The 12,609-nt window shown below is 41.1% G+C and overlaps 1 protein-coding gene across 2 annotated transcripts in view; it reads right to left on the reverse strand.

Moving 5' to 3' along the window:
- Window positions 1-12,609, reverse strand: part of LOC144826531 (dual oxidase 1-like) — a 1,074,750-nt gene that overhangs the window by 666,922 nt on the left and 395,219 nt on the right. For both annotated transcript variants that reach the window (XM_078684961.1, XM_078684960.1), the window contains one exon: window positions 6,597-6,784. In XM_078684961.1, the coding sequence (XP_078541087.1) occupies window positions 6,597-6,784 (188 nt within the window). The remainder of the gene's footprint in view (window positions 1-6,596; window positions 6,785-12,609) is intronic.

A 12,609-nucleotide genomic window follows, 5' to 3' on the forward strand; every position in this document is an offset into this window, starting at 1 on the left:
ATGTATTCTGTATCATGTATAGTATCAATATGGTTAAAACGAATTGGAAAGGTGAATATATTATTTTTTGGAATGTTTAGTTTAAGAGTTTGTTCTCTTTTATTGAAACGAATTGATAGGTAATTAGTGAATGAGAATCTTTTTTGTATAATGTAATTTAATAAAATTGAATGAATTTTTATATATATTTTTTTAACATATGTGTTTCAGAGAAAATTCGTGGCTCCTGAAGAAGGCGTTTTCAGAAATGCCAAAACGCGCGTCGAGAAAGTATTGTCTGCCATCTGTTGTGTATTTTTTTAAATATTATGTGATTATAATTTTTTATGAAAATTGTATAAAACTTGGATTTTGGAACTTGTTTATTGCTATGTAATAAGTTTGTATGTGTTATATGTGGTTTTCTTTTTAAATGAATATCTATTAAATGGAATAGAGTCTTTTATACCTGAACAAACTTGTTAGTATATTTTTATTTAACCACCTTTCCCCACTCGTTACCCAAATTGTGATATTACTCGCACATATCTTTTGTCCCTGTCCTAGGAACTGATAATTCCGATCAGGGGGTCCTTGTTGTTTACATTATATTGTGCAGCATCACGTCTTGTTCAGTTTACAATCAACTGCAGCAGTTCTTGCAATATGGAACATATTAAATAGCTCTCTGACATTAAGTCTCAAACTAGATGATGTTAATTATTGTGTTGGTCTATTAACTGACTGGTCATTTGATTGATAGGTTGATTTGTGGATTAGTAAAGTTCAGCACTACAGACCAAATGCTTCGAGGGGCTGTATGCTACCAAAATAATCTGGAAAATCGAGAGAGCACCACCAAGACAAATGAGCTAATATCAGTTGGTACACAACAATCATACTTTGAAGTAGCTATCTGAAACGGGCAGACCATTATTGCTCTATAGTGTGGTCATCTTAGGGTACAATATCTATGGCATTTCATCCCTAACAGCTGTTCATTACACTGTCATTGATGACCCTTCGAGGCACGGTATCTAACATACATATTTTGAGAAACTAGCTACTGGGCATACTATATTTCATATGTGATTGAAATTCCATGTTTCAGTACCTCAATGCAATTTTGATGCACAGCACCTGATGGACATCTCATGTTTCAGTATCTGAAAGGCATCTTATGGCTTCACTAAACGCATCTCTGCAAGCTTTATATCCATTTTTGTTACCTGCTTTAATTTCACATCTCAGTGTATGAGATTGCAAACATCCCAATGGCATTGAAACCCCATAGGCTTTCAGCTACATGGGGCTAAGAAGTCATATATTTGCACCATCATAACAGATGTTAACTTGACGAGTTTAATAAAATATATAAAAACCTGAATATTTGGATTAAAGCCTGGACTAACATAAAATTGTCCCCTTCCTTGTACTTGGTGCCTTATACTGTTTTACTAGACATCTGAAGTGTATTTTATGGCTCAATATATGATGGGCATTACATGACTAAGAATTGGAAGCTTACTGGCTTTGTCCTTGCTGAATCCTATGAACGTTTTATAACACATTCTCTGATTTAAATACCTTGTCACAGTTTCTAATGGACATTGGATGGCACTTGCCTTAGATAGATGTTGATGGCAACAATGCTTATGTTTCTGAAGCAACCACAGCACTGAGAACCCCCTCCTCGCTCTCACAGATGACATCTGCACCCTCCTCAACCTATGCAAAACTGAAGCCCTCATCCTCCTGGACCTCTCGGCTGCCTTTGATACCATCTCTCACCTAACAATAATATGCTTTGATTTCACGCCTCAGTGTATGATGGGATTGCAAACATCCCCAGGATATTGAAGTCCCATAACGTGCACGTCTATGGCACTAAGAAGCTATATAATTTGCACCATTTTAACAAATGTAATCTTGATGAGTTTCATAACATCTATCAAAACTGGACTAACATAAAAATGTGCCACTTCTTTATACTTGGTATCATGTCATTTTATTACCAGACATCTGAAGTGTAGAATGCAGCACACATGGAAAGAGTAAAAAACAAGAAGAAATAAAGTTATTTCTCTTCTTTACGCCAGCCTCGTGCTGGTTAACCATTTTGGCACAACCCATGTTTACAAGTCTTTGTAAAGATGGGTTTGCATCAAAATGCATTAACTGATGCACGGGAATGCCCATGCTCCATTTATATAAAGCCTATTTGACCAAAGTAAGCAAGGTGATGATTTGGACTGCGTTGTGTTATTTATTATTAGTATTTTTTTTTTTACAAAGCGACTTTGCATGGCTTTGTAAACCCTAAAATAGAGTTTAATAGGTGCTATTAATTATATCTGATAAATAAAGTACCCACAGGATATTTATTATTCAGGTGCAATAAATAGCAACTTCAAACTGTCAAAAAAATGAAGCAACCAGATGCAAGATCCTAGTAAACCTGGAACCCAATCCAGATAATATGGTCTACACAGTACACTTTTCTTATGTTAATTTCCTGAAGGGTTGACCTGCTGAAATTTAATGGAGGGTGAAGTATTAGCTCATATGGTTGTTAACAGGTATGGTAATGCCACTGTTAGATTGGTTTTCGTGGGTTTATAGTTTGTGCATTAATAATAATGATTAATATGTCCTTGTATTGCCGATTCTACATATATAGATTGAAACAAATTGTATGTGATACATAGAAGTGTGTTTATTAATGTGTTATAGTGTGCCACATTTCATGTTAGAAGTCATCTTGGACAAGATGAATGCCATCTCTCTCACTCACTCCTGCTTCTCTCCGAGTGCATTTCACCATAGGCTCTGTGGAGCACAGTCAAGCTGATGTGTAATGGTTTATGTACACTCTTGTGATTACATTGATTTTCATTAACTTTTTCCTGTTCCCTATGAATTGAAACATTATCATCTTCTCGTCTGCTGCCTTCTGCATAGTAGTCCATTCATTTGCTGAAAGTTCCATTGTATAAATGTTTCACATTTGTTAAAAGATCTCTAATGGTATTAGCATAGAGGGTGCCTAATAAGTTTGTTGAAATGGGAGGATGCTTATGTGTTAAGGTTATATGTATTTTGTGGATTTTTGTAAGGTTTGAGGCTTTTCTCCAATAGTAAAAGAAACTGTGGATATAGAGAAAACAAAGGAAAAGTAGCAGAATCAGGATACTGACGAGAATGATTCTTCTATTAACAAACTATGAACTCTAGACCTCCTCCTTATACTGACGGTGCACCAGGAGCTGTTGCTGGTTCTAGCAGGGTACCTGATACAGTTACAGCTGGACATAGAAGTGGTCCACTAAGAACAGCCACAGATGCAATTGCTGGTGCAATAGAGAGTGCCTCACCTGGAACTGCAATGACTGCGGCACTGAGTGCTAGAGTAGGTGCACCTGCTGTTTCTGAAACTCAAAGTTATTCACCTATTACTACAATAGTAATTGACTAAACTTCCAAGTAAAGAAGTATAAATGTTGGACTGTGAAAAATTGAACTTGGGTTAATGTTACAAGAAACAATTGATTTGAAAAGGTCACATACATACAATGTTGATGAAATTAGGTATTTGATCGAAACAGCAGCTAGATGTGTAAACAAAGCACATGATAAACTAGAAGAGTTAGTTGATGAGTTTGAAGGCAATATCAGTAGGATGAAGCATGTGATGAAAAAATTATAAAATGAATCTAACACATGATGAAATAAAAGAGTTGGGATTGATGACAGTAAGAGCTCACATTAGGATTTAATTAAAAAGAGCAGGGAATTAAGTGACCTGAGGATATAACAGTAAATATGGAAGAGAGGAACAACAGGTAAAAAAAGGTAAAGGAATCAGATAGCAGTGCGAAGACTTCAGTTAGTGATTCGGAAGTGGTATATTGGACGATTTGGGATTTAAATTGAGCGAGGAGCATGGTGTAAATCTTGTATGTCCCGTGTACAAAAGATAATCTCATTTTCTTTATTACAAACTCTCTGAAACTGTGAGAGGAGACAGAGGTGGTATAAGGTTCCTAGGCTGAAGACAATTTCATAGATGCTGTGGACAGATTTAAATTTGCTATTGGAGATGGTGATCCATAGTGAATTATGTATTTAGTCTAAAACTGTGGTTGCATGGATAACAAAGAAACCATCATGAGCTGTCCCTTATAATGCTCCTTCTGAGATAGTGGCTAACAAACACAGACAGGTGACTGAACATTTGAAAAAGAAAATGTATAGAAAGGATATTAATTCGGCTACAATTTTGAAAATATCACTGGAACAACAGGAGTCAGGGCATGCTTATTATGAGAGGCTCATATTTTTAAAAGGCACAGAGGAGTTGATGATCCTGAGAATGATTATGTTAGTGGTGTTGTTTTGACTTTCGTTATGAGTTTGTGTCTGGAGTTCTTATATAACAAAGGGAAATGTGCTTAGCAGAAAAAGATTAAGGAGAAGTTGATGGTTTCTCAATCAACACAATTTGAAAGTGCTCAAAATCAGTTGTTGGGTTCAGAAATGTGATATATTCAAATTGGAAATGCTGGAGCGAATGGAATAACACAGATAAAAGGTGTGTCTCAGGGTGGTCTCTTCCCCCCAACTTTTTGCAATCCTCCTCTATTTTGTATGACCTTGTTTTTGCTGGCCTTAGGACTCTGCACACTGCTAACAAGTGCAAAAGTGCATTTACTCACTCCCTAAACAATGTTAACATTGGTTTATCCCCAATTAGCATATTTAATTTAGTTAGAAATCCCTGGTAAAGTGGTACTGCATGAACCCAGGGCCTGTAAATTAAATGGTACAAGTGGGCCTGCAGCACACATTCACTTACGTAGCCCTGTAAACATGCCTCAGGCCTTTCATTGCAGCCTGTGTGTGCAGTTTTAATTGCCATGTCGACCTGGCATAATAAACCTTTTGCCAAGTCCAAGTTTCCCTTTTTAATACACATAAGCCACTCCTAAGGTGCCCAGGAACAGCCCAGAGGATAGGGTGCAGTGTATTTAAATAGTTGGATTCGTACTTTTAAGTTTGACATGTCCTTGTAGTGAACAACTCTTACATTTGTTGTTCACTACTTTAAGGCCTGCCTCTTTCGTAGGAAGATATTGAAGAGAGTGGGCTGAGCAACAAGGATGCTTTTCCTGGTGAGGTGTTTACTCTTTACCTGTAACCAAGATATTACTTCTACCATAACTCTACATCTTTAACCGACAAGATTTGGCTACCTGACTGATATCTACAAAGGAGCTCTTATTTATAGATTATAATACTAAGCTCCAAAGAAAGACCAGACTTGCCTACGTTGAATAGCCCAACAGAATAGCCATTAATGCAAGAGAGCCATGCAAGTCTAATGGGACCAGGCAAACGGTACTAGTAAGGGTTGCCATTTTTTCAGTAGGGCTTTGTCAGCGTACAGAGTGATTGCATCAAGAGAAAGGGGACTCGTGGGAACACGTTGAGAAGAGAATGTTGACCATTCTAGTGATGTTTAAGGGGAGACTGTTCCAGCACGCTAATATTCCTTTCATATTTACCATCATTTTTTTCCTGAGATTTAACCCAAGTAAATCGTATAAGTTAGTGGCAACATAACACCCTATATTGTCAGGATGTGGTGTGGAAAGAGTTTGATAGATAGCTCGAAAAGGAGCAGAGTATGTCCGGCTGGGCACTATTTATATCCTGAATGCTGGACAAAATCAAGTGTTGATTGTCAGACTACTGGAAATGGCTGAATAGCACCGGAATTATAAATTAAGAAGCCATCATTTTAAAAAGCAATTTTATAATGCCAGCCACTACAGTGGTGCAAAAAGTTTCTTGCCACCCCGGCTGTCACCCCCCTCAGTAATGACACATGGGGTGGCCCTCACCCCCGCTCCTACGCCACTGAGCCACTGGACGAAAAGTGAGTACCATTCTGCTTCATTCATGGTGCAAAATTCTTGGTGTAGAAATCGAAGTGCTCAAGGCAAAGCGAAGACCCCATCTAGTGTCTCTTTCAATAGGCAATTTGGCTATAAGCGGCCAATTATTCAATATTCTAGCTACATGCAGTTGTCAGCATACAGGATCCTTAGGGTTTGCTTCTCATTACCCCATTCACTTGACGTCTGTTTACAATGACATTCCTGTTTACTGAGAACATGTAAATACCATATGAATGCACATTTCGCCCGCCACACATGGAACCCCACAGCATTATTCTGAAGAGGTGGTATGAATTCAAAAAACTGTTGCAATTCCTCTAATTTCTATAAAAACAACAATTCACTACGCTAATAGATCTGGTTTCGATATACTAGTGCATGGTAACATTAATTATGCAAATTTTGGTTTTCACGGGTTAACATTTCCTTTGCCAATGCTTGTTTAACATTATAATATGAAGAAATGTTCAGGAACCTAGTGTAAGCCCAACTTCATGACTTCATGTTGAAGGTAACAGCAGTCTAATGACCCATCAATTAACTGATTCCAGCTGTCTCTGGTGGATTATGTATTCAACTGCACACTTGTAAGCTTTCACAGCTGGGGTCAAACCGAACGTCCACAATTGCTCAGCAAAGCTTGATTCACACATTTACCTGATGTCGGGGATTGTTTGGGCTTTGACCAGTCTGCTTGCACCATTTGCTCCGCTGGAAAGGAAGAACCACGTTCCCAGTGCCTTTGGGGTCAAACGCTGGGTCTCCTTTTGGGATCTGAATATTTAGGAATTCTGCAGGGCAGCCGGAATGACCTCCACCCAGTATCTCCGATATAACATGGTAACCTACAGCAAGGGCAAGAGATACATAAGAGAACATGTATAACTGTTGATATCGCCCAGACATGACAGAGGAAAATATTTCAGAACTTATCATCAAAAATGTTTTGCTAAAAAAAAGATCTCCACTCCCTACTTATTCCATTGACTAAATATCAATAAAAAGCAAACACCGCCTAAAATTGACCAGACGAGAAAATCAAATAGGGAATTAAGTACAGAAACATGTGGGAGAATACTTATAAGTCTACTATGCTCCCATACCAAGTGCTGTCACCTGGGGCAATAGCTACTTACCCATGTTTTGGTTGTTATTTTATATCAAAAGTCATTTAGATGCAGCTGTGGCTGGTCCATTAGGGCTGAGGGGCCATGTCTGCTCACCTTCTGCCCCTCAAGAACAGTGTCTGTCAGGCTGAGTAGAGGCCAACCTGACAGACATTCTTCATTTTCAGGTAGGGCAGGTAGGAGCTATACAAGTGCTAAATGCACAAGCTCCTGGCTGCCTGAGCTGAATTTTACTCAGCTGAGGATGTCACAGCTCCTGTGGGTGTGACCTCTTCAGCTAAGCAAAGCTCCATGACGCCCTTCCCCTCGGGGTAAGATGTAGTATCACTCATTGCCTTGGACCTGGGTGCTTCAGTTTTAAGCCCTGAAGCACCCAATGTCAATCAGTGACACTTCGTCACAGAGTGGGGTGGGTCAGCAATCTCACCGACCACATCCATCTTCCCTCATTGGCTGACCTTTGGTCAGCCAATGAGGGAAGGCAGCAGTCCCAATCCTCCTGGAACCTCCAAGGCCGAGATACAAGTAAGTATGATTTCTTTTTTTAATAATGTTTGGTGCGTATGTACATTTGAATTTTAGGTAATGAGTGCTGTGAATGGATTTGTGTGTGCGCGTGTGTGAATGCATGGATGGGAGTGAGTGTGTATGTGTGTGTATGTGTCACATCCTCCCCTTCCCTCCTAAAATTACCAGCCACCACTGTTTAGTTGATAGAAAACCTTGAGGAGCTGTTCTCAGTTTTCATGGGTAACTTCATAAGTATGTGCCAGATGTACTGAAAAAAAAAGGGGAAACAACCTTAACAACGTGGTCAAAAAACACTGCAATACATTTACATCGCTGCTTTTATAACGCAAGTCGTTACCATAACTTGCTCTGGACGGCGCTCTAGACTAAGGAATAGTGTGATTTACTATTCCAACACCTTCCCTACTGTACGAAGGCTGGAGTTGGAATAGTAAATATACTATTCCTTAGGCCAGCGCCATACAGCACAAGTCGTTGTAACGACTTGCGTTGTAAAACCAGCTATGTAATGTACCGCAATCAAAATGATCGCGTTGTAACATCATACATCCCTGACAAAGTGTTGCAAATACTGATTGCAAATTGCAACAATTTTTTTCCAACCAGTAAAGAATTTTATAGATCAACCTATTTAATAATGGCTCGGGTCGTAAAATTCCAAATCATGGTGTTTCGTAATCCGACCTACTTCATGAATATCAATGGGGTAAGTTGTGAATTGCTACTCAATATGATTGGGGGCATAACAGATATGCTAGCACACTAATGTCAGCAGACCTCCATGGCTGTGTTTTTTTTTATTAAAGTAAACTTTTATTTAAACACAGCCCATTTTCTTAAAGGTAACAGGACTGCATTTAAAAATAAGGTTTACTTTTTCCAAAAGCTAGTTTAAGCGTTTTGGTGGGGTCCCCAGAACCATGTCTGCTCCCCAGCAAATTCACAAAGGGAAGGGGTCCCTTCGCAAATGCATAACTACCCCAACTCGGGAGTGAGTAATTTGCGAATGATTTACAACTGGATTATGTTCACGTTTAAGATCGTACAGCTGGCCTTATAGACCTCGGAACTATGCAGTTTTCTGCTGAAAATAAAACATATTCTAATTACACACAATATAATAAATACACTGTAATTAAGTCTTTCCAAATTCTCCTTACATGAAACTCACACCATCTTTTCTAGCACTGTTATTATAAGGCTCAGCTGCCTTTGAATGAGTGCATTCTTCCTTTTTAAGAGAGATTTATGTTAACAAAACATAATCACTACCTGCAAACTGCTTTCTCATCCTTAATATAAATATAAATGCCCTTGTGAGCTGCTTTGTTGTTGATGTTTAAAGTAGGGGTCGGCAGAACTCAAGGAGTTTCACTCTGCAGAATTCCACTGATTTACATAAAATCTACACAAGATTCTGTAGAGTTCTACCAACGGGCACAAAATATGCATGTTGCGCTGCTAGCACTGCAGATTAGGTCTGGTAGCATGAGTAGCGCTAAAAAAAACAGCATGAATTGCACCATGCGGTGTGCAAGAGCACACGAACATCGCAACTTGATTTTACTGCTGCTCGAGTAGAAAAGCCACTTGAGAAGCGCATATCTACTCAAGAAGCAGCCCACTAACCGTGACAGCTCACGACCACCCACATTAGAAAATCAAGGTAGGGAATGCCAAATTTCACTCGCACCAGCACACATTTCTGGACCCTCGATGGAAGAAAAAAATGTCCACATGGAGATTGGCGAGATTTGACCAGAACTCCTCATTACAAGAGTAACAGGGAGTCACCAAATTTCACCAATTCCGTGGGTGGTTCATTTCGCCCTCCCGTGGTTTAAAAAAGGGGATTGAAGCAGACGAGGCTAATAGTAAATCCTGATCATTTTCAATAGCCATGCAAAGCCATGCATCTGAAACTCTGGCAGTGCTGGGGCAGGCCAGCTAAGCTTTCAAAGCTACAGCCTATTGGGAAAGTTCCCATTTTCCATATAGGGCAATATTCTTCTAACCAGGTTTTGTCATGCTGTCTATATTTTGCACTTTTCAGAAGTTTCAGATGCTAGGACAATGGCCCAACATGCCCCCCATGTCACAAGGTCAGTGCAGAGCCATAGTTTACCTTCATTGTTTGTGTTTCCATGCTTGTGATGTATCACCAGTGTGCACCTATCAAAAAACCTTACCCAGAATAGATGTTGAGGGTCTCATTTATGAGATCCCTTGCGCAGTCAGAACGTCACTTTTTGTGACGTTACATGGTGCAGAAGCCTGCTTGCTATTTATCAGGCAGCACTAAGTCACTTTTCTTGGCTTAATGCTGCCTGATAAATCTTAGCCCCTTTAACGCAGTGTTCTGCGATAAAGGGGCGTGCAATGGGTGTTGCTGGGGGTGTTCCCAGCAACATCCATGGCCTTTTGACACCGCCTCAGATTTATGAGAAATTGTAAATCTGAGGTAGTGCCAAATGCTTATACCTCCCCAGGGGAGACGTGAGGGACGCACAAAGAGAAATCTCTTTAGTTCGCCTAGTTTTTCCTTTTTAGGTCGGCCTAGGCAGCGCTTGCGCTGTCTCCGATGAGACATGAGGGAAGCTTTGTTTAAGCTCCGCCCACTCTCCGCCCATCTTTCTGGATTGGATTACATTCTAAATGCTGCATTCTGATTGGTTTTCGGCTTGTTAGTCCCTCCCCATGACAGCCATGTCAGTAATTTGTATCCTTCCATGGCTATCAGCCCCGTTACTCGGAACACTATTTCCTTCCCTGTGGCCCCCCTCCTGTAAATGTAATCTAAATGTAAATGTAAATGTATGTGTCTTGTAAAGCGTACTGCTGCCCTGAGGCGTCGTGGTGCTGTAGACCGCTGGGGAACCCGTCCTGGATAGCCCTGTGAGATGGTCCCTACTGGGTATCTCCAAGGTGAAACCAGGCATCCCCGGCGAATGTGGGGGGCCGTTGTAGAGATGAGGCAAGCTAATGCCCAGAGTTGCCGAGTGTGATCCCTGGTTAGAGTAGGCACCGAGGCGAGAATTATAGAGTCCGCTGACCCTGGTCCACGACCCTGCCGCGTTGGGAATTGAACCCTGGTCCCGGGCCGTTCTCTGCTTCCGGGTCTACCGCCTCTAACCAGTGAGCCACACCACTCTACACCACTCCTGCGGTCTGTGGCTTCTCTGCCCCCCTCCTCCCATTCGTGCCTTCCCGCCCATCAGCACACCACTTTCCAATGCAATAGGTCTTGCGTAAATGCCAGTCCTATTGCACTGTAAATGCTTGTCAAATAAGCATGTAGTCTGGACTATTTTTCTCCGGAAATGCGATGTATGAACCTGTCCGCTTTAACAGCTGCCATGTTAATGGCTGGCAATGTTTTGCAGCAGACCACAGGTTCTTTCTCCTCCTCCACTACTCCCATCTACGCCCTTCCACACCTCAGCTCCCAGGCTACATTGCGGGGAAATCTGTAGGTCTCACGCCACTCTTTTGTTTGTTTCAAGATGGTCCAGTTTTGTAAATTACGCATAACCAGACAGTGCAGACTTGTTCAAAGCTGTCAAAGGAGACTGCCATCTTGGAGTCAGGCAAAGCTGACAATGTGATTCAATGGCTGTGACCCAGAAACAGAATGGTGCGCACTTAGCATGTTGTACGTGTGCTGGACGGAGTGTACTAGGAAGGAAAGCAGCATTGGCTAAGTGCCCCCCCTAACTGCAAGGAACCATGGCGGGGATATTGTTTAAAGATATCTTTGATATAGACCCGGATGGGAGGAAGTTCGACAGAGGTGGGACAGTTTAACCTGAAAATACTCTTCCCGCTAACTAATCTGCTCCGAACAGAGACTGCTTTATCATTTCCCAAAGCGTGATCGGCACCCCGAGAAGCAGTACTAAACCAGCCCTTCCCGAGTGTCCCACCCCTATGTATAGTTGGCCAAGATTGTGATACTCTACGCCCCTATGGTCACAGTCCCAAGGGAGACCTTCAGATTACAAGCTGGTCTCGACCTCACCCTCCCACGTTCTTAGTTTGTGCACAAAAAATCATAATGCAACAGGCATAACCCAGGGCACACCTGACTGCATTACTGAGTAGACTATCCCAGTATGAATAATATATATTGTACTTATTCAGTATTGTAGTTACATTTACGGTGCATGAGGCTTTGTACACCACAACTGCATGGATTGGTAGTGCACTGCGTCATTCCTTGTGCTTGGTTGGCACAGTGTGGGTTTAAAGTTTGGCCTATGTGAAGGTGTTTCACTGTTGCGCATGGCGACCATACATATCCTGCATAACAACTACTCATACTACAGAAAGGCTGGGTCGGTGCCACTGAGAAATCCGTACATCCCTTTTTGCACCAGAACCTAAATATGTCACATTGCAGCTCGGGCTCTTTTAGATTCGATGGCACCTGAAATCCTGCAATTTCAAGATAAATCTTGACTGCAGTAGACTCGGACGGGTTCATTTCCTCCACCAGGCTGTACCTTTAAAGGAGGTGAATCCGCCAGTGAATGCTCCTCACAATGTAACATTTCTTCTGAGTTGGAATGTTTTCAGTCACCACCCACACTCTGAACCGCCAGGGTGCTGCAGATTGCCTCTGACTGCATGCAGGGATCTTGTATAGCGCTACATCGGGAGCTAACAGGGAGCCGGCACCTACGACTGCGTGGAAAAACATATATCATAAAACATACAGGTTCCCCTACAATATCAAACAGTGAATGGGATGATTTATTTCCAGTAACTGATCATTATCTTCATAGTGAAGATCACAATTCAGTGTTGTTGTTATTGACTGGTTAAAAATCTAACTCTGAGAATGGGCGAACTAAGTAAGAACTCTGAGCTGTGTTTACAGTCCTCCATATCAAAGAAAACGAGTTTCTTCCGCTAGTTCTTCATGGGCTATTAATTCCTGGTCAAAATTATGTTTTACTGAACTCTATAATGCTCAAATGGAACATGTGTACTAACGGTGCTATTTTAAAACA

This window comes from Lissotriton helveticus, chromosome 3_2 (genome assembly GCF_964261635.1).
Source record: "Lissotriton helveticus chromosome 3_2, aLisHel1.1, whole genome shotgun sequence".
Lineage (NCBI taxonomy): Eukaryota > Metazoa > Chordata > Amphibia > Caudata > Salamandridae > Lissotriton > Lissotriton helveticus.